General features: G+C 57.4%; 2 protein-coding genes across 2 annotated transcripts in view; one reads left to right on the top strand and one right to left on the bottom strand.

Moving 5' to 3' along the window:
* The window catches only part of SCRIB (scribble planar cell polarity protein), a 23,896-nt gene extending 22,467 nt beyond the window's left edge, over positions 1-1,429 (top strand). The window contains exons 32-37 of the mRNA XM_007956122.1: positions 10-258; positions 377-519; positions 606-643; positions 783-857; positions 1,121-1,172; positions 1,284-1,429. Of these exons, the coding sequence (XP_007954313.1) occupies positions 10-258; positions 377-519; positions 606-643; positions 783-857; positions 1,121-1,172; positions 1,284-1,429 (703 nt within the window). The remainder of the gene's footprint in view (positions 1-9; positions 259-376; positions 520-605; positions 644-782; positions 858-1,120; positions 1,173-1,283) is intronic.
* Positions 1,430-2,109: 680 nt separating this feature from the next.
* Positions 2,110-21,816, bottom strand: IQANK1 (IQ motif and ankyrin repeat containing 1). The gene is made up of 12 exons (XM_042783012.1): positions 21,627-21,816; positions 11,619-11,752; positions 11,160-11,324; positions 10,882-11,073; positions 10,490-10,615; positions 3,977-4,125; positions 3,855-3,909; positions 3,231-3,323; positions 2,861-2,969; positions 2,689-2,782; positions 2,485-2,619; positions 2,110-2,413 (listed from the first exon to the last, which is right to left on the bottom strand). The coding sequence occupies exons 1-12, from the start codon at positions 21,814-21,816 to the stop codon at positions 2,110-2,112; spliced, it is 1,746 nt and encodes a 581-aa protein (XP_042638946.1).
* Between the last annotated feature and the right edge of the window lie 614 nt (positions 21,817-22,430).

Consider the following 22,430-nt stretch of genomic DNA (forward strand, 5'->3'; position numbering starts at 1 on the left):
GCCCCCCAGCCCCTCACATCGGCCGTGCCCGGCCACTCATAGCCTTGACGCCTGCCCTGCCCACTCTGCTAGGCTCAGCCCAGCGTCCCCTCCGCCCCTCGGAGGCAGCGCCCCGGTACGGACGGCCAAGGCTGAGCGGCGCCACCAGGAACGTCTGCGCGTACAAAGCCCCGAGCTGCCGGTGCCCGAGCGGGCTCTGTCCCCTGCCGAGCGCCGGGCCCTGGAGGCCGAGAAACGGGCGCTGTGGAGGGCGGCCAGGTGAGAACCCTGGCCCGGCTCCAATCCGGCCCCGCCCCCTGATCCGCCCTGACCCCGCCCCTGCTCTGCTCCGGCCCCGCCCTCCAGCCCCACCCAGCCCCGGTGCTGGTCCCCACAGGATGAAGTCCCTGGAGCAGGACGCCCTCCGAGCACAGATGGTGCTCAGCAAGTCCCAGGAGGGCCGAGGCAAGCGTGGGCCCCTGGAGCGGCTGGCCGAAGCCCCCTCTCCTGCACCTACCCCGTCACCCACCCCTTTAGAAGGTCTGTGGAGGGGTCGACGGGAAAGGGGAAAGGTGGGGGAGCCTAGCCAACTCGGAGTTCCCCGACGCCCACGTCTTGTCTTCCAGACCTCAGCCTTCAGACCAGCACCTCCCCAGGACGGCTGGTGAGACATGCCGCGGCCTGAGCCGTGCACCATGGGGTGGGAGGTGACCCCTGCCCTCCCCTCCTCTCAGTCTCGCGGTGGGGATGGCTCCCCCTCTTTCTCTCACTTCCGGTCTCCCTCCTCACGCTGTCCTTTCAAGTCCATGTCTGGAAAGAAGTTTGACTACAGGGTATTCGCAGCCCTCCCTTCTTCCAGACCTGTCTATGACATCCAGGTACCGCCTGTGCCCATGCACGCGGGCCTGGCACCATGCCCTGGCCCCCTCGGCCTGCCTGTTCCCCTGCCACGTGCCCTGCCTGCTCTCCTTGCATTCTGGGTTTCTGGGTACTGGGGCCTTCCATCCACCTCCTCTCCTCAACTCTGGGCTTTGCCCAGAACCCCGCCCCAGGCTCCATGGGGCTCAGCATGGGGACCTTGTGCCCCAGCGCAGGGCGAGTCTACGCCCAGGGCCTCACCAAGCCCCTCTTTCCTCGTCAGACCCCGGATTTTGCTGAGGAGCTGAGGTCTTTGGAAAAGTCTCCAAGCCCCAGTGAGTTGAGAGGTGGGGGGTGGGCTGAGCTCCTGGGCTGCCCGAGTGCATCTGTAGGAGGGGGACAGGGAGGTGGTCCAGGTGCCGGCAGTCACCCCAGCCCCACTGCAGGTCCCCAGGAGGAGGATGGAGAGGTGGCCCTGGTGCTCCTGGGCAGGCCCTCACCCGGTGCCTCGGGCCCTGAGGACGTGACCGTCTGCAGCAGCCGGCGCCCCGTGCGGCCGGGACGCCGTGGCCTGGGCCCCGTGCCTTCCTAGAGGGGTCAGGCTCCTGCGGGCCTCCCCGACTTGGGGTGGGGGGGTCCTGCCAGCTCCCAACACCACCCTTGCCCCAAGTCTTTTAACTTGGGTGTTAGCATTTTAAAGAGACTTCTCGGGACCTCTGGCCGCTGACTAACTGCCCCCCCTCTGGCGAGACTGTAACTAGTGATGTTTGTACAACCAAAGACTCTATTTTGTGGTTTATGGAGAATAAAGGTGACTACGTTTTACTTCCTGCCTGTGTGCCCACCCCTCTCCCAACGTCAAGCATCCTGCTTCTTGAAGCCTGAGGCTGCAAGAGTTTGGGGACCCCTGACTGCCCTGGCCAGCCCCCACCATTACCCCACTTGACCCTGCAGCAGAGGGGGACTGCTTGGCTTGCAAACACCCCAGACACCAGTGGTCACCCGTCACAGAGCCCCGCAGTGTCACAGCAGACCTGGGCTCCCATGGGCTTTCAGTAGCTGATTGTGGAGGAAGTGGGTCACCAGGGCTTTTCTTCCGAGGGGCCCATGGGGAGGCTCAGGCCACCCACTGCTCTGTTCGCTCGCCCAGGCATTCTGCCCACATATACCCCCAATGCACCACAAACCAGCGGCCACTGAGCCGTGCGCACGGCCCTGCTCCAAATTACGCACGTGTAATTATACCCTGGGGTACAAGCTTTATTTGGGCCGTTACACGACTGTGCCGGGCAGCAGCACGCGCACCGGGAGTAGTGCCTGCAGCTGCTCCGCCGGTGGCCACTGCACCCTGGTGACGAAGAAGAGGCGGAAGTGCACCAGGCGCGCCGCCTGGAACTGTGTGGGGCCGTACTCGGGCCCGTCGGCGGGCCGCAGCAGCGACAGGTACCGCTCGTCCGCCAGCAGCGCGCGGCCCAGCAGCTCCTGCGCCAGGCCCGCCTGGACCCCCTCCAGCTGCCGCTGCACCACCGGGAACATGTCCACCTTGCCCAAGTCGAAGACCAGCGGCTTCCCGTACCTGGAGGATGTGTGGTGAGGGGCGGGCCCAGGGTTGGCCACGCCTTGAGCGCCCACCCTGACCGGCCTCACCGGAGCGCCCCTAGGAGCGCCAGCCGCATCCTCTCTGGCAACAGGTGCTCCGGGTTCATCGTGTCCAAGTAGTTAGTGTCCTGGTAGCGCAGGAAAGTGGCTGCCTGGCCCGAAGGGTCGATGACAAGAGGCCACCTGGGGGCAGCCACTAGGTCACCTCCTTCCTTGGGCCTGCCCGCCCCACACCTGGCCTGGAGCACTCACCGCCCGTCGTTGCGGATACGGTCGCCCACGTCCTTCATCAGCACGTCGTGCAGCTCGGCCACCTGGCACTTCAGCCCAGGCACCTCTTCGTCGTCTGCGGGGACGTCAGGGTGGAGCCGCAGGAAGGCCAGACCCTGCCCCTCCCGGGCCCCGCCTCCAGCCCCCAGCCCACCCTCTGGAGTCTGCTCCCGCAGCGCCAGCCTGGCCATAGCCAGCATCTCCTCAGCCTTCTGGGCCTCCTGCCGCAGTCTGTCCACTTGGGCCTCTGCGTCCCTGACGGCCTTGCATGAGACATGGGCTGATCACCACCGCTCCCAGCCCCTCTGCACACATCAGCCCCTTGGAACGTTTCCCCTGTCTGGTGCGGACATCTGGGGAGAGCCAGGTGAGAGGGAAAAGCAGGCCCACCCAGGAACCCCCGGCCAGGGTGGGAGAAGCCTGGGGCTGATGCGAGCCGGAAGAGGTGTTCAGAAAGAAGGGAGCTCGGAAGTCCGCTCACAGCAGTGTAGGCCCGCTGGTCGCGCGGCCTGCTGGTCGCCCACCTGTAGGGTGAGGTCGGTTTTGCCCATCTGCTTCCGCTCGCACTTGTCGTGCTCCGTCATCCTCCGGTTAAGCTCGCAATAGGCCTGCTGCAGCTGGGACGGGCCGGTACGAAAGCAAGCGCTGACCAGGCTGCACCGGCGCCCTCCGGAAGAGCCAGCCTTTTGGTCTCCAGCGCTCCTGCCCGCCGGGCCCCGCCTCTCGGTTCTCCCCCGACCCACCACGCTCACCCAGGCTCCGCCCCAGCCCGCCTCCCGGGGCCAGACTCCTGCCACGGCCCCGCCTCCCACCGACCAGCTCCTCCCCCGCCCCTGCTTCCAAGGCCAGACTCCTCTCCAGGCCTGGCCTCCCGCAGCCTGGCTCCGCCTCCCCACACCTGTCCACATATCCCAGCCCCGACTCCCACAGCCCGGCTTCCACCGCCGGGCCACGCTCGAGGTCCTTCCTCCACCCTGGCCCTCCAAAGACCGTTCCTCCCCAGGCCCTGCCTCCGGCACCTAGGCCCCGCCTCCCGCACCACGCCCCTCCAACGCCCCGCCTCCCTCATCACGCCCCTCCCAGGCTCCGCCTCCCGCACCGCGCCCCTCCCAGCCCATCGCTCTGCCCTCGCCACAGGTCGCCCTCACCTCCTTGTGGCACTGCTGCCGCTCCTTGGCCAGCTGCTGCACCCTGAAGTTGAGGCTGAGGCGGGAGGGAAGGCGGGCAGTGAGAGCCATGCGGCGCCGCCGCCGCCCCGCGCGCCCCGGGCCCCGCGAACCGCTGGGCTTCGGCCTCCTTGTGCCGCTGCTCCTCCTGTGCGCGGCGCTGCCGCTCGGCCTCCATGTTCCGTAGCATGGCTTCGGTGAGGCTCAGGTCCCACGACTGCAGCACGTCCGCCACCGCGTCCAGGGACGCCACCTGCAGGCGCGAGCGACCGGCCGCTCAGGGGCTGCCGCGCGCGCTTCAGCGGACCTGCGGGGAGGTTATGGCGCCCACTCCCGGACGGGGCCGGCGCCGGCTGTTCTGGGGACTTCCGGGGCTTTCCTTTCCGCTGCACTGCCCCCGGCTCCCGCAGTCCGCTGCCTCCTCTCACCCCTGCGACCCAATCCCGGCAGGCGCCATGGCCCTGGGTTCCCCATGGGTAGCGAGAACCCCCAGGGCTGCACTGAGAGCGGCGCAGCCGAGCAGGTGAGCCATCCCTCCCGCGGGCCAACCGTGCCACTTCGGGCTGTTAATGCATGACTGTTGCGCGACCCTGCTGTCCAGGGCACCGACTGCGCGCTCCCTAACGGCTGACCCGAAGGGGCTGGGGGCGCCGAGCGGCCGGATGGAACCTGCCAACAGGGGTCCTGAGGAGCGTTTGTGGCCGCGGTGGGCGGCCCGTGGCAGAAAGCCCCGCAGGCTGTGCAGGTTAGGGGATGGCGGGAAGGACGCAGCTGGGGCAGGAGCGTCTGCAGGCTGCAAAAGCCACGGCGCGACAAGTGCGTGGCGGTGTCAGGTGGAAAGTGGGCACTGAATGAAGGGATGACGACACACGCGACTGCTGCCTGGACAGAAACGCGAATATGGTACAAAGGCGTGAACCATGGGGCTGGGGGCTGGGTGAGAAGACGTGAGGGGTGGAAGGACCGCTTATCCACGGAGCAGGGCAGTGGAGGTCAGTGTGGGGATGTGTCCTGAACTGACTTGGGCATCATTTGTGTGTGCAGGGGGGAGGGAAGGAGGCCAGCTCCAGCTGTGAGGTCAACCAATTCCCCGGGGACAGGGGAGCAGGGCTGACATGTGGTCAACTCCCACCCCGCTCCGCTGCCCCACACAGGCCTCCTTCCTCTTCCTCAGGCACACCGGTCCCACCCTCTCTGCTGGAAGCCCCCCAGCTGTTCAATGCTCACACCAGCACCTCCTTTACAGCTTCCCTTTCTTGTACCCCTAACCCTGGCCTTGGGCACCCCAGTAGTCTGGTTCCTTCCCCTGCCCTACTTTTTCCATTCTCCATGGAACGTATATTGACAGTAAGTCCAAAGGTCGTGAGATGAAGGCCCATCATCCTCACTTCCAAGGAGCGCTCTGGCTGTGCTTCCAAGACAGGTTTGTCCACTCACGTCTGTGGTACGTTCAGTATTCTTGGCTAACACCGTACCTCAAGGCACCGGTTCTGTCTTTCTACTTACTGCATAGCAGGCGACTGAAAATATAGCTGGGCTCAGGTGCACCTTAGCGACATCTTGCTCCTTACACTCCATATAGGTCTTTTTCTTTTTTTGTAATTTGCGTGGAAGTTTACAGAGCAAATTCACTTTCCATACAGCAGTTCACATACACTCTGTCTCATGACATTGACTACAATTTCCCACAATGCAACAGCTCCCCTCCCACTTCCTCCCCATAATTACCTCTTCCCTGTGTCCTTCTCTCCATGCACTCCTGCCCCCTGAGCTATCTCCCTGTGCATACACAGCCCTTCATTCTCCATTATTGATCTCTCCAAGGAGTGTATCTACCTAATGTCAATGTTCAGCTCATATGCCTATCTTCTGTTTGGCTGGAAGCCGCAGGAGTGGGTTCAATTCCAGACCTGAAGGGCAGCTAGGGGGCATGGTCTCAGTGGTCCCATCAGGCTCTAGCAGGCCAGCAAAACTGTTTGTTTGTTTGTTTTGAATGATTTTGAGTTTCGTTCCACATTGTTCTCCCTCTCCATCCAGGATCTCCTACACAGATCCCCCTCCGAGTGGTTGACAGTGGTAGCCGGGCACCATCTGGTTCTCCTGGTCCCACAGTCATACAGGCTGAGGATCTCATGGTCCATACAGGTCTTTTGCAGCAGATTTGTCCAGTCTGATTTCTTGACTGCTGCTTCCTTGGATGTTGATTGTGGATCCAAGTAACATGAAATTCCTGGGAACTTCAATCTCCATTCATCATGATGCTGTTTATTTGTCTACTTGTGAGGATTTTCATTTCCTTTACGTTGAGGTGTAATCCATACTGCAGACTGTGGTGTTTAATGTTCATCAGTAAGTGCTTCAAGTCATCTTCACTTGTGTGTCATCTGCATATCACACACAGGCTGTTAACGAGGCTTCCTCCAGTCCTGATGCCATGTTCTTCTTCATGTAGTCCAGCTTCTTGGATTATTTGCTCAGCATACAGATTGAATAACTATGGTGAAAGGATACAACCCTGATGCCCACCTTTCCTGATTTTAAACCATGTAGTGTCCCCTTGGATCTTGGGATCTTAAAAGCTTGCAAGCAGCCATCTAGATGCGATGACGGGTCTCTCCTCATCCAGAACAAAGAAAAATGAAGAAAACCAAAGACACATGGAAACAATTAGTCCAAGTGACTGGTATACCATGTGATGCTCAGTCTATACAACTATGAGACCAGAAGAACTAGATGGTGCCCACCTACCACTGTCAACCACTCAGAGGGGGATCTATGTAGGAGATCCTGTATAGAGAGGGAGAACAATGTGGAACAATACTCAAAATCATAAAAAAAAAAGGGGGGGGGCAGTTTTGCTCTGATAGAGCCTGGTGGAACCCCTGAGACTATGGCCCCTAGCTCTCTTTCAGGTCTGGAATTGAACCTACTCCTGTGGCTTCCAGCCAAACAAAAGACAAGCATATGAGCTGAACATTTACACTAGGTAGATACACTCCTTGCAGAGATTAATCATGAGATAATAGAAAGGCTGTATATACACAGGGAGACAGCTTGTGGGGCAGGAGTGCATGGGTGGGAAGGACACAGGGAAGAGGTAACTAACTATAGGGAGGATATGGGAGGAGAGCTATTGCATTTTGGGAGATTACAGTCAATATCATGAGCAAAGTGTATGTGAACTGCTGTATAGAAGATGAATTTCCTCTGTAAACTTTTACCCAAATCACAAGAAAATTTAATTAAAAAAGCCATAATGAATCAGAAGACTTCTTCCATCAAACCCTCATGTCTAATGAGGGCAAACTGTTTACTGCGACCAGTGGTGCCAGAAATACTAACAGCAATACGGGCAGAACAACAGCAACAAGGCATTCGTGATGAGTAAGTCATTGGTCTTGCAAGATTCTGCCATGTGATCTCTGGTGTCCTTTCACTAAGGCCATATTTTCCAACTACCAATGCTTCTTTGTTTTCAGCTTACACATTCTAATCATCAGTGATTATCAATGCATCTTGAGTGCATGTTCAATCGATTTCACACTATGAAAGTTGGTAAAATCTTCAACTTCTTCATCTTTGGCATTAGTGGGTGGTGCGTAGAATTGAATAACAGTTGTATTAACTGGTCTTCCTTGTAGGTATTATCTTGTAACTGACACTGCTGCATTTCGGGATAGATCTTGAAACGTTCTTTTTGACCCTGAGTGCCATGCCATTCCTCTTCACTTTCTCATTCCCAGCTAGCAGACCATATGATTGTCCAATTCAGAATGGCTGATACCAGTCCGTCAGCTCACCAGTGCCTAGGACATTGATCTTTATGCATTCCATTTCATTTCTGACAGCTTCTAGTTCTAGATTCATATTTCGTACATTCCACATTCCGATTATGAATGGATGTTTGCAGCTGTTTCTTCCCATTTCGAGTCTTGCCCCATCAGCCAATGGGAGGTCCCAAAAGCTTTACTCCATCCATGTCATTAAGGGGACTCTACTCTGAGGAGGCAGCTCTTCCCAGCCATATCCTAAGTGCCTTCCAACCTGAGGGGCTCATCTTCCCGCACCATATTGGACAATGTGGCGCTGCTGATTGGAAGGTGTGCAATGGCCACGTTTTTTGGAAGTAGATGGCCAGGCCTTTCTCCCCCATAGGGTTTCCAAGGCTACAGATCTTTATCCAAGCCGACTGCCTTATGTTTCTCCCACAGAGTAGCTGATGGGTTCAAACTGTTGACCTTTTGGTTAGCAGCTGAGTGCCTTAACCAGCATGCCACCAGAGCTCCTCTCAGTGGTACCAGGTGCCTCCAATCCCTGAGCACCACTGGACTCCACAGCTGACTTGAACTTCAGTGTAGATGGCTGACCTCACTACCATTCGTCCATCCTTCTGGGTGTAAGGAGCTCTGGTGGCTGCCGATGAGAAGGTCAGCTGTCCGTAACCCATCAGCCGCTCTGTGGAAGGAAGATGGGGCGATCTAATTCTCTGGAGATCCCACCTCGGAAGCCCATCGGGGTCGCTCGGGGTCAGAATCCACTTGAGGGCAGTGAGTTTGGTGTTGGGTTTTCTTCCAGTTTGGTCTGTGGGCTACGCCTTTATCGCGTTACCATCCCTGCAGAGAAGAGGAAGCACCCGCGCACAGCCACCGGGGGATGCAGTCTCCCTCCCAGGCTGGCCCTCACTGCCTGGCTCTCCCCCCTTCCTTCCTTTCGTCCCTCCTTCCCACAGCCTGCCTACCACACGGCCTCAGAAATCCCTCCCTACTCCGGGGCTGTGGGTGGGTAGCACAGGTTCGAGCAGTGACGGAAGTGAGGGGTTTCCTATTTTTTCCACCTTTCCCATATTGTTATGGTGGTTCTATGGGAAGGTGAGGAGCTCTGGTAGCATAGTGGCCAAGACACTTGCCTGCTAACCAGACGGCTGGCGGTTCAAACCCACCAGCCACTCCTCGGAAGGAAGGTTGGGCAATCCTACTTCCGTAGTGATACTGCCTCGAAAACCCAAGGAGGGGTCGCTATGAGTCGGGTTTGACTTGATGGCACATAACAACAACAACAACATGGGAAGGTGAAGGTGAGCCGATGAGAAGTCTGGGGCCTGCTCCATCCCTGTCTGTCCCTCCCTGCCCCACCCTTTACTGTTCCATCCTTACAGCCAGTGTGCGGGGTGGAAACCAACGTTTCAGTCATTCCTTCTCATTCTGACAACCCGTCCCCAAGGCGGTTGCTATCATCCTGGCTTTACAAAGCAGCAGCCAGGACTCAGAAAGGTAAAGCAACGTGCCTGTGGCCACACAGCTCAAAATGCCCTCTGCCTGCGCCAGGGCCAGCGTTCTCTGCACGAAGCTGCAAGGAAAGGAAGGGCCCTTCTTTTCTGCTTCCTGGTGAGGTGTTGCCGCCTCCCCTCTCTCCCAGGTGCTGTGACCTCTGCCCTCTCTGGGGGCTATCTGGAATGCTCTCCCCCACACTTTGTCCTCCTGCCCCGGGGCCACTTGCTCTCCCTGCTTGCTGGGCACCCTCCCGTCAGCCCCTGAGCTCCCCCACCTTACAGCTCCCACTTGCATGCTCTCGTGCAACCTGTGCCCGTGACCCCAGTCTTGAGACACAGCTCTGGGCCCTGGCATCTAAGCCCCTCCCCACCCTCAATGTGCCCCCTCCCTGTGCCTGGGGCTGGCCGCCCTTGTCCTCAGATGGCCTTGGGGCCCTCTCAATACCCCGAAGCGCCACCCGCCGGGAGGCACCCCCTCTCCTCCACTCTCCCCCTTCCTGCCCCAGCATAGGGGCTGAGAGATGGGGTCCCCTTCCACCATCCCACCCGCTGCCTGCTCCGGGAGCCAGGCCGCTCTGTCCCTTGCACCCGCGACAGCAGAAGCAGTGAGGCGCTCTCTCAAAGGACCCTGTCCATCCAGGGACCCACGTGGGGGTCCCGGGCTGGAAGAGCCAACCGAGAAAAGGAGTGAGTCCCCCGGAGGGCAGGCTGTGGAGGTGGGCCCACACAGAGACCCTGAAGCAAAGGACTGGGTGCTGGGCCTCCACACAGACAGGCCCACGTGGTCCAGGCAAGCCCTGAGCATTAGAGTCCAGGCGCTGGGGCACCGGGGACAGGGCAGTCAGTGCGTTTGACAGGCCATTTGCAGACAGCGGCACGTGGCACCCCTACCGCTGCCCCACCCCGACTGCCTCCCACCCCCACGTCCAGGGCCCCTGTCCCCAGCTGGCCCACACTGCCGTCCTCACCTTCCAAGGAGCAGGGCTGAGGCCAAGCCGAGGGCCAGGTGGGGAGGGGCCCTGGGTTCCAGAAACAAGACGCCGGGAGCGAGGGCCAGCTGGACACCTGGGACAGCCCTGCCTGCAGCCTGTCACGCCCTCGGGCGGTCCCAGAGGCCTGGCCTCAGTTTCCCCGTCTGACCTCTTAAGGCAAAGGGAGGATTAAGGAGCGCAGCTAAACCTGAGAGGCAAGGTACCCCGAAGTAGTTCCGTTCCGAGTAGGTGACAACCAGGCTGAAGATGGGAGCGGGCGACAAAGAACCCTATGAGGCCTTGCAGGTGGGCTCCCCGCCTCTGCGGGAGGTGTGCCCCCTTCCTGGCTGTCCCCACCGCCCTCGCCGCCCGGCCACCTGCGCTGGGGTGCTCCCGTCGTCAGCGTAGATCCGGGGGTCGGCTCCGAGCTTCAGCAGAACTTCCACGGCCGCCAGGTGGCCCCCGAAGGCCGCTCGGTAAAGCGGGGTGCGGCCGAAAGCGCCCTGCGGGAGGGACCCTTAAGCAAGAGCCCCGGCCCTCCGGGAGGAGCCCCGCTCCCAGGAGGAGCCCGGTGCTCTGCGAGGAGCCACGCCCCCAGAGGAGCCCCATCCTTGGAGAAGCCCCGCCCCCAGGAGGAGGCCCGTGCTCTGCGCGGAGCCTCGCCCCCAGGAGGAGCCCCGCCCCAGGAAGGGTCCCGCCCCCGGGAGGAGCCCCGCGCTCCGCAAAGAGCCACGCCCCCTGGAGGCGGAGCCCAGGACTCCGCACGCACCTTGCTGTTGGGGCAGGCGCCCTGCTCCGCCAGCAGCTGGATGGCCTGCAGCTGCCCGCCCGCGGCCGCCTCTGACAGCGGCGTGTTCCCGCTGCTGTCCTGGCAGTCCACCATGGCCACGCGCCTCTGCAGCCGCCGCGCCTGGCCCTCCTCGTCGTGGCCCACGCCCTCCGCGGTCAGCTGGTCCTCCACCTGGGCACCGGGGTGGTCAGCACCTGAGCCGCCCACCCCGCCTGGACCCTGGGCCCGCGCCCACCTCGCCCTGCCGCCCCGCCCACCTCCTTCAGCACCGCCTGGATCTCGACCACGTGGCCGTCGAAGGCCGCCTCCAGCAGCCGGTGGCGGCGCTGCAGCTCCTCGCGGCGCCTGCGCTGAGCCTCCTCCTCCTCCTCGCGCTGCCGACGCGCCGCCTCTCGCTCCCGCCGCACCATGGCCAGGAAGGCCTGTGAAGGCAGGGGCTGGGGGCGCCGGCCAGGGCCCGGACTGAGGTCCGCCTGCACCTTCCCCAGGGCTCTGCCAGTCTCCTGGCGCCGAGGCCACGCCCCCAGCCCCGAGGGCTCTGCCGCCCCAGCCCCAAAGCCATGCGCCCAGTCCCGAGGTCACTCGTGAACTTCACTCTCCCTGAGGTCATGACCTCTCCGTCCTGAGCTCCCACCTGTCCTGACACCCTGCCTTCCCCATCTGCTCCCTGGCTCCAGCCCCAGGCTGCACTGAGGCTGCCCGCAGCCTGGCCTCACCTCCCGCTGCAGCTTCTCCATCTGCTCCACATACTCCTGCCGGTCCCGCTGCCGGCGAGCCATTTCGCGCCTGGCCAGCAGCCCCCGGAAGGCACATTGGATGATAGTGGCTGCCCGATCCTCCACAGTCGGCTCTGGGTTGGGGAGAGGCCAGGCTAGGGAGCCCAGTCTCCCTCCAAAGCACCACCCACAACCACCAGGAGGCCTCCAGCACCTCCAGGCGTCCACACCACCAGGGACCCACTCATATCTGATGGCAGGACCAAGAACATCCGTAAAACACACAGCGTGGCCTTAAATGACATAGTGTGGCCCAGCCAAAATGGTGGCCGGCTGCCCAGGGTGGAGACAGAGGGTCCATGTCCTGCAGTGTCCCCCAACCCGCACACAAACCCAGCTCAACTCAGAAGGTGCAGCTGAAGGAGTTGGGAGGGCCTGAGGAGGGATGAGGGAAACAGCCTAGAGCAGAGACACTCCACGGCCTGCGGGACCACCTCCTCAGAAGGCCCCCCTATGTCCTGCCCCAGGTCACCAACAGGCCAAGCCTGGAGAGGGCTCCCACTGCAGCACCCCGCCCCCTAAAAGAAGAGGGAGCGGAGCCCAGGGCCTCTGCAGATTGGGGACACACAGGAGGCTGACCCCGAGCCTGGAACGACCGCGTCCAGGCCATGAGCTGGGGCCCACGGGCAGTGTGCAGAGGACTTGCATGTCCAGCCCTGCCACTCACCAACCGGCCAGGCCAGGTGTGCTCCTTAGCCTGTCAGGGCCTCAGCGCCCTTTCCCCTCCAGCAGGGCAGCCCTGGGGCACCGGCGCTCGCTCGGGGTGTTCTTCTAGTCCAAATCACCCGGTTCCTGGCACTTAGCAAATGCTCAGCCTGGCACTGTAATGGTGACTGTGCATCTCCAAGCAAAAAGGAGAGCTGGTCACTACTGCCAGGTTGGCCGTGTGCTGGTACGGTGAGGCGAGTGCTGTGGGCTGGAGAGCAGCCGAGGACCCAGGAGAGAGGACACACACCCTAGCCAGGTCCCCACAAGCATGGCAAGCCATGGGGACGGACATGACAGAACATAACTTCAATGAAACAGGAGGTCAAAGACGGGGAAACCGGCACCGCTGAGTCGATTCCAGCTGATGGCAACCTTGTCAGATAGAGTGGAACTGCCCTTGCAAAGGCTGCACTCTTCACCCAAACCAACCCACACTCACTGTCGAGCCATTTCCAACTCATAGCAACCCCCACTGGGGTTCCATTGGGGTTCCAAGGCTGTAAATCTCTACAGAAGCAGGCTGCCTCATCTTTCTTTGGCAGAGTGACTGGTGGGTTCGAACCACTGACCCTTTGGTTAGCAGCCAAATGCCTTAGCCACTGTTGTTGTTATGTGCCGTTGAGTCAGACCTGATTCATAGTGACCCCTCCTTGGGTTTCCGAGGCAGTATCACTACAGAAGTAGATTGCCCCACCTTCCTTCCGAGGAGTGGCTGGTGGGTTTGAACCGCCAGCCTTTTGGTTAGCAGTCAAGTGCCTTAGACACTACGCCACCAGAATTCCTTAATCTTTACCAAGACAAAGCCCAAATGAAACCCACTGTGGTGGAGTTGATTCCAGAGTAGAACTGCCCCATAGGGTCTCCAAGGCTGCAGATCTTTATGGAAGCAGACTACCTCATCCTTCTCCTGCAGCGCGGCTGGTGGGTTTGAACCACTGACCTTAACCTGTGCCGCCAGAGCTTTTCAAGGCAGGGAAGATGGCCGAATGAGGTACAGAAGGCAGTCTGCAAGGAAAGAGACCCAGTGGACACAGCGGAGCAGCGCGGCCAGAGGGAGTGTGACGGCGCCGTCGGCGACAACGTTTTATGAAAAGCAGGTGAGCGGCACAGAATGGGAGTGAGAACAGTTACAGGGAGCCACAGGACGGACGAAGCCAAAGCAGCCTAAGAAGATACATAAACCCAAAGACCAGGTGGTGACCAGGGCAGTGGGCTGGGACCGGGACTGAGAAGAGGGACTGAACGGAGTTGCAGAACAGACTGCCAGCAACGTCGCTCAGCTGCACCTGCAGAAACAGATGGTGTGGGTTTACTGTGTATTTTCACCACAGTAATTTTTTTCTAAAGAATAATTAGTGCAGAGAATCTGACAATGAGACAAACAAACAGATAAAATAAGGGCACTTCGAGGCCTGGAGGTGTGGTGGAACCGGTCCTTCATGTGGCCTTGTGCCTTGGTTCTTTGGAAAAGCAGCTTGAGATCATTCCCCCCTAAGCCCTGAGGCATGACCTTTGCCCTGGTTTTCTAGGGTTAGTGCTTTGGTCAGGCTGCTTATGTTTCCTGGGTGAGCTATAAGCAAATCGGTTTGGTACTTGTCGTCTGGCCATGGGCTGCAGCCTGTCCTGTGACTGGTGTGCACCTTGCAGGGTTTGGTTAATGAGGTATGTGGAGCCTACTGACAGGGGATCGGTCAGTTCACGGCTCAGATGGGAGGACCATGCCTTGAACTTGAGGAGAAGTCTGCGTACATAAGCAGCCAGCCCCACAGAGGTTTTCAGACAGAAAGTAGGAAGCAGCAGAAGGGAGAAAAAACGAGAGAGAAAGGAGGTACGACACCTCCTAACAGAGCTGTGACACAGGTCATTGAAGACAGTGACAGGCCCAGAAAGGACCCAGCAGGAAAGCCGGTGGCGACAGGCCTGGAAGGGGCCCTGTGGCAGAGTCGGTGGAGACCGACGGTAGGACCACGAGGAGACCTACAGGCAGAGAGGAGGGCCTGCTGCTGACTTGGACAGCCCAAAGGAGCCAACAGCAGCTGAGGAAGCTGAGAGACCCGTCAGTGCAGTCTGTGACTGGATTAGACAAAGCTGGACGATTTGAGGAAGAAGAGTGTGGCATCGGGACTGGAGGAAGACTCATTAACAGCCCGCAGCACCCAGATGGCGCAGCCTTACTTGCTGAAGGTGCAAAGGACTTGGAGCACTTCCTGATGAAGATCAGAGTCTACAGTCTGCAGTATAGATGACATCTCAACATCAAGAAGACACAAGTCCTCACAACTGGACCAACAAACAACATCGTGATAAATGGAGAAACGAGTGACGCTGCCAGGGATTTCATTTCGCTTGGATCCACAATCATTGCCCGTGGAAGCAGCAGTCAGGGGATCAGAGGGCGTACTGCACCATGTAAGTCTGCTCAACAGACCTCTGTAAATGGCAAAGAGCACGGGTGTCACTTTGAAGACCACAGCCCCAACCCAAGCCATGGTATTTCCAGGAGCCTCATATGAAAGCCGGACGAAGAATAAGGAAGACCACAGGAGAAGTGATGCCACTGAGTTGTCGTGCTGGTGAAGAACATGCAAATACCGAGGACTGCCAGAACGAACACATCTGTCCTGGAGGAAGTGCAGATGGAATGCTCCTTGGAAGTGAGAATGGCCAGACTTTGTCTCTTCTACTTTGGTCATGTTGTCAGAAGGAACCAGCCCCCGGAAAAGGAGATCACGCAATGAGATGGACTGACACAGCGGCTGCAAGGATTGTGAGGCCGGCGCAGGACCGGACAGTGCTTTGTACCACGGCACACAGAGTCGCTATGAGTCAGAGCCGACTTGATGCACAACTAACAGCAACATAGTATATGAGTTCTGTGTGGCCACCCCAAAGGATTATCAAACCCAGAAGGGAAGTCAAGAGTGCTGTGGGAGGGACGGCTGGTCTCGGCACCGGGAACAAGTTTGGAGAGAGGAGATGTGCATGCCTGCACCTTGCAGGGATCAGCCTTGGGCTGATCTTGACTGGCATCATCCTCCCTGACGTCACACATCTCTGACGCTGCTGCTCCCACCATTTCACAAGTGGACGAAATAAGGCCTGAGACAAAAAGGGCAATAAATGTACCAAGAAAATTAGGATGTGAAGCAGCTGGCTTCAAGACACATTCTCATCAGCTTGTTGAACCTCACAAAAAGAAAGTTACTAGGCATCTGTCATGGATTGAAATGTGTCCCCCCCGGAAACACGTGTCACCTTGGCTGGGCCATCATTCTCGGTGGTTTGGCAGTTAGTTATGTGGTGCTGTAATCATCCTGCATGACATGATCCGATGTGATCAGCCAATCAGCTGGAAGGGCACTAGGATGGGATGCAGCACCCAAACTCAGGTCCTGGCCCTGTGGTCTGGGCTAAATTTCCGAGAGAAAAGGAGAGAGAAGTGAGCAGAGAGACTGGGACCTGACTGCCAACGAGAAGGAAGAGCCAGGAGCAGAGTGCATCCTTCGGACACTGGGTCCTTGTGCTGAGAACCTCCTGGACCCAGGGAAGATTGGGGCCGAGACTCAAGGAGGTCTCTGAGGAATGCTGGCCTAGCAGATGTTGAAAGCAGACTAGGCCCTTTCCTCAGAGCTGCAAACTAAACCAGAACTTTATGCTCACACGGTTCCAGAGGCTGGAAGTCCAAACTCGGCACAGCAGCTTTGGGGGGAGTCTTCCCCTCTGGAGATACGGGAGATCCACAATGGTGGAAACCATGGCCCAGCCAAGCTGACACATATTTGGGAGGACACAGTCAACTTGGGACAGTGAGCTTTGAGTTTAGTGTGGCCAGATTCAGGAAATTAAATACAGGACACGATTATGGGAACATCCTGACACTAAAACAGTATTTATTGTTTATCTGAAATTGGAATTTGAATGGGTGTTCATCTTTCATGGCAAGCCTATAGGGAAGGGATCCTAAATGAACTACATCCTTCAGGAAATAAAGCAACCTTCATGGTACAGACACCCAGCCCCACATCACCTCGATTCCTGACTGGATAAAGGTAATCTGGGCCTGTCCCTAGCCTAGCTGCCTACCAGAAACAAACCAAATCTTCCCTGGAGCAAGATGACATTTAGACTTTAAAGCAAGCTCCAACACGTTTCATATGCGATATACGGCGCCCAAAAAATAATGAAGCAAATGAAGAAACGAGATCTGATTGAAAAACGAGAAATGAAAGCCAATAGAAACTGACCTAGAGAAATCTAATAATGTATTTCTTAGATTATCACTTAACATCATTATGATCAGTACAGCCAAGGAATTTAAAGACAGGGTTGAAATGACTGGGCAGAGAATTTAAACAATATAGAATTAAAGGGAAAGTCTAGAATGGGTAAACACAAATGTTGAAATCAAGCACTCAGTGGATGAGTTTAACAGCATAACAGACACAGCGGAAAACAGAATTCGGAAACTAGAACATAACACAGAAGAAACTGCAGATTAATGCACAGAGAAAAGAAAGGACGGACAACATCGGAAGGAGCAGTGGGAACACACACATCCCCTGAAAAGGCCCAAAGCAGGTGTGACTGAGTTGTGAACCAAGACAGAAAGAGAACTGGATGGTAGCAACAGCTGAAGAGAATTTTTCAAAGCTAGCAAAAGACATCAATTCACAGCTTTGATATGCCCGGTAAATTCAAATCGGGAGAAATGAACAGACACGCTCACTAAAGCACATCCCAGTACCTAGCCAGAGCCAGAGAACACAAATGTAACTAGTCGGAGGCAATGAGGCAGTATCTTCAAAGAGGTAACACCATTTTTAATGAAGGCAAAATAAACACATTTTGGGCAAATAAAATCTTAAAAACAACAGGACTAGATTAAGAAAATACAAAAAATGTTTTCAGGCAAAAGGGAAACACCAAATAGAATTTGCCATGCAAGAAGGAATGAATTCAACGCGACCAAAACGTGAGCCGACACAGGCAGCCCCCGGTGCCAAACCAGATCCGTTCCCAGGGTGGTTTATCGACGTAAATTCGATCATGTACAGGCTGCTCGGAACAGGCACACACAGTTCTTACCTCGCTGCTCGCCCCTCAGCGTGAGGAGAGGCTGGAAGCCTTTCAACGGTTTAAAAGCTGCTTGGGCAGCAAGTGAAGGCATTTGAGATGAAGAAGTTGTGGGTGGGGCCTGGTTCAGTGGTTTCAAAGTGAGTGCAAGTTTACATCGCATTAGAGGGCAAGGAGGAGTGGTCCCTCAGATGCAAAGACACCCCATTGCATGTACATGAAAACTAAAATACACGAAAAATTATACACGCACACACACACGGGAGGAGAGTCCAAGGGGTTCAGTGCCCTGAGGCCTTTGCAATGTCGGGGAAGTGGCAACTGGGGTAACTCAGGGCAGACACATGAGGAGGTGGCACGCAGAGCTTCACACCCGGCACAAGCCGTTGCCTTGAGTGCAAAGAGACCTGGGCCTTGCTCCGAGCCGACAGACTACGGCACAGCTGACAAGACGCACGTCCACGCTCGTGTCATATAAGCCCCCATCTCAGCACACTAGCTCTCCTGCGGGCCATGAGGAAATGGCCACGTTGTGAACTACCTATGGAGTGGCCAGACGACAGGGAACTGTGGGCGCGAGTGGCCTGCAGCTAGCAGCAGAAGGCTGGGCAAATGCATTTTGCCAAGAATGTGAAGAAACTGGAAAGGAGCTTCTTCCTTAGTCAAGCTAACACCTTGGCTACAGCCCTGAGACCACGAGAAGGACCTGGTTGGAGTTGTGGCCTGACACTCAGACACTGTAGGGCCTTAATGCCTGCTGTTTGCGTCAGTAAATTGTAGGAATTTGTTATGCAGCAACAGAAAAGACAGTTTTAGATCTGCTACTGGTGTGTTTCATTGACTCTGCAAAGGCATTCGACTACGTGGATCATAGTAAATTATGGGTAACATTGAGAAGAATGGGAATTCCAGAACACTTAATTGTACTCATGAGGAACCTGTACATAGACCAGGAGGCTGTTTGAACAGAACAAGGGGACACTGCATGGTTTAAAATCAGGAAAGGAGTGCATCAGGGTTGCATACTTTCACCACACTTATTCAATCTGTATGCTGAGCACATAATCCGAGAAGCTGGACTGTATGAAGAAGAACACGGCATCAAGATTGGAGGCAGACTCATTAACAACTTGCGATATGCTGACGACACAACCTTGTTAGCTGAAAGATGACTTTAAGCACTTACTGATGAAGATTAGCAACCACAGTCTTCAGTATGGATTACACTTCAACATAAAGAAAATGAAAATCCTCACAACTGGACCAGTAAGCCACATCATGATAAATGAAGAAAAGATTGAAGTTGTCAAAGAGTTCATATTACTTTCAATCCACAATCAACACCCATGGAAGCAGCAGTCAAGAAATCAGACCTGATATTGCACTGGACAAATCTGCCACAAAAGACCTCTTTAAAGTGCTAAAGAGCAAAGATGCCTTTTTGAAGACTACGGTGAGCCTAACCTGAGCCGTAGTATTTTCAATTGCCTCATATGCATGTGAGAGCTGGACAATGAATAAGGAAGACCGAAGAAGAGCTGGTGGTGCTGGTGAAGAACACTGAGAGTACCATGGGCTGCCAGAAGAACTAACAGATCTGTCCTGGAAGAAGTGCAGCCGAATGCTCCTGGAAGCCAGAATGGGCAGACTTCGTCTCACCTACTTTGGTCATGTTGTCAGAAGGGACCATTCTCTGGAGAAGGATGTCATGCTTGGTAAGGTGCATGGTCAACAAAAAAGGGGAAGACCCTCAATGAGATGGATTGACACTAGGATTGTGAGGATGGAGCAGGACCAGGCAGTGTTTTGTTCTGTTGTACACGGGGTCTCTGAGTCAGAGCAACAGTGTCCTTCAAATCCATTTCTACTGTACGCTAAGGAGCTCTGGTGGTGTAGTGGGCAAGGCATTTGGCTCTTAATCACAAGGTTGGTGGTTCAAGCCCCCCAGCTGCTCCACAGGAGGAAGATGAGGCAATCTACTGCCGTAAAAATTGACAGCCTTGGAAACCCAGTGGGGGTGCGAGGAGTTGGAATTGTCCCAACAGCAGTGGTTTGTTTGTTTGTTTGTTTTCCTATTATATGCATCAGAAACCCAGACTATATACATAGTATATATATTTTTATTGTGATTTGGGTGAAAGTTTACAGAGCAAATTAACTTTCCATGTTGTTATTGCTGTTACGTGCTGTCGAGTCAAACCTGACTCCTAGCGACCCCTCCTTGGGTTTCCAAGGCAGTATCACTATGGAAGTCGATTGCCCAAGCATTTTATTTCATGACACTGACTGCAATCCCCACAGTGTATCAGCTCTCTTCCCCCTTCCTCCCTGGAGTTACCTCTTCCCTGTGCCCCTCTTTCCTATGCATCCCTGCCCTGAGCTGTCTCCCTGTGCAAACCCTGCCCTCTGTTCTCCCACGATTGACCCATCATTCTAAGGGTGTACCTACCTGGTGTAAATGTTCACCCCATATGCCTGTCTACTGTTCGGCTGGAAGCCATGAGAGTGAGTTCAATTCTAAGCCTGAAGGGTGACTAGGGACCATAGTCTCGGGGGTTTCACCAATCTCTATCAGATCAGTAAGCCAGCTCTTTTTTATTCCACATTTTTTCCCCACTCTATCCAGGATTTTCTGCATGATTCCTTTCTGAATGGTTGACAGTGGTAGCTGGGCACCATCTAGTTCTTCTGGTCTCAGCTTCTTGTAGGCTGAGGTTTGCATGGTCCACTAGTCCCTTGGACTAATTGTTTCAATGCATCTTTGGTTTTCTTCATTCTTCTTTGCTCTGGATGAGGAGAGACCCATCGTTGGATCTAGATGCCTGCTTGCAAGCTTTTAAGATACCGGTTGCTACTCAGCAAAGTAGAACGTGGAACAATGTTTTTGTGTAGTATGTTTTGCCATTTGAGCTTGATGTCCCCTGCACCGTGGTCCCGAGTGTACATATATAATTTTTATGAAAACAATAAAGTCTCCACTTTCCAAACCTTCTATGGTCCACCCTATTTTCAGGACAAAGGTGAGGTCCCTCTTCCTGGCTCTTGCAAGGGGTAGGGGGGCATACAAAGATGGCTGATGGCTGGCGGGCACTAGGAATTTATTCGAGGCTGAGGCAAGATCACCGGTCTTCAGCAAGGAAGTCTCCGGACTAACTTGGGTCTGCCATACAAGGCTCCACAGAGAATGGACCCCGAGAAGCAAAACGGGGGACAAGTACCCAGGTTAGAGTCGCCTGGCTCAGCCCAGTGACGGAACAGAAAGATGATAACCCAGTGAGCTGTCTTTGGGGTGAGGGAAGGGGCCACCCCGAGGATAACCAGGCTGGGGGTCACTGGGGCAAACACTGCCCTTCCGTTCTCCCTATCATGCTAAGGGATGGGGCCCTGGAGGAGAAGGGGCATTTTGCGTTTGGGGTGTGTTGCCGGCTTTGAAGTTACCGGAGATGGAGGTGGCAGTTGACTGTGCGGTTTGGAGGGGAAGACACAGCTGTGACAAAGCAGCCCCGGAGGCCTACGCGCAGCCAGGGCCGGGGACCGAGATCCGAGGCACCAGGAGCCCAGGAAGGGGCTGAGGACCGCCGGGCAGCAGGGAGGAGGGCCGCTGGGCGGGGCGTGTGACGCGACGCTGGGGCCGAGGCCGCCCGCCCCCGAGCGCTGGGCTAGTGGCTCACGTCGCGGCCACCAGAGGGCGCCACACGCGCGGCAGGGACCACCCGGCGGAGCGCGCGGCCCAATCACCACCGAGGGTGAGAGCGCGGGGGGAGCCCAGGGCCGCTCGAAACCAGCCCTTCGGGAACGCACCACAGGGACACGCCCCCCCCACACCTCCCCGAGGGACACGCCCCACCACCACCACCACCACGAGGGTCATGCGCCCTCCACCACCGCCGCCAGGAAGGGCGCGTCCACGCCCCCACCACCACCACGAGGGACACGCCCCCACCCACCGCTACCACGAGGAACACGCCCCCACCTCCCAGAGGGACACGCCCCCCACCACCACCCCGGGGGCACGCCCTCCACCCCCCGCGGGGCGTGAGGGGGTGCGCGCACCGGTACACGGGTGCATCGCACCCCCCACATACACACCCCGCGTGTCCGGGCCCGGCGTATCCTCCTTACCCCGGGTCCCCAGAAAGCAGACTGGGCGGGACCCGTGACACTCACCTCTGGGGGCGTCGGGGCTCACGGGGGGCGCGGGCTCCCTCGTCTCCTGGCCTGCCTTCCTGGGTGGCCGGCGCTCCACCCCTGGCTTCCCTGGGGGGGCGGTGCCGTGAGCGCCTTGCAGGGTGGACCGCCCCCCCCAGCCTCGCGAGGCGTTTCTGGGGCACCGGGAAGGCTGCTGCGTCCTGGGCATTAACGAGCCTCCTTTGAGGCACCACGCGACACCTTTAAAGAGCGCGCCGAGCGTCCTTCAGCAGCAAGCACCACCCCCGGGTGAGGACCCCGCCCCCCCAACACCTCGCCTCCGGCCCCGCCCCCACCCTGGCCCACCGACTTCTCGCCCCTGCGCAGGCTCTGTTCTCTTCACTCCCCCAAGCGCCCTGCTGTGCGTTCATCACCTCCAAGGGCCTCTGAGGCTAGGGGCCGGGAGAGGGGTGCAGCAGGGTGGGGCACTGGGTGGGGCTGGGCGGGCCAAACCAGTCCGGCCAGTGTGGCAGAGCTACGTCCCAGGGCCTGGGCCCTGGGTGTGGGCGTGAGTCAGCTGCCCCCGGCTGGGGAAACTCTGGGGTGAGGCGCGCGCTGGAGCCTCACCTCCCACAGGAAGCCAACCCACGCCGCCATCTCCGCTGCCCTGTGTCCCCTCCCCAGGTCAGGGCCCTGGTTCCAGTGGGCGGGGAGCCAGACCCCTACCCAGCCCAGTGCCTGCAGCCGCAGGGGCCCAGCACCTCCCCCAGGGCGTCGGGACGGTTAGCTCTCTCCTTTCCTGCCCCTTCTCAGGCCACCAACGCCCCAGCAGACTCCTCTGAG

Source organism: Orycteropus afer, unplaced genomic scaffold (assembly GCF_000298275.1).
Source record: "Orycteropus afer afer isolate SDZICR_OR568_19922 unplaced genomic scaffold, OryAfe1.0 scaffold00574, whole genome shotgun sequence".
NCBI classification, from domain to species: Eukaryota; Metazoa; Chordata; class Mammalia; order Tubulidentata; family Orycteropodidae; genus Orycteropus; species Orycteropus afer.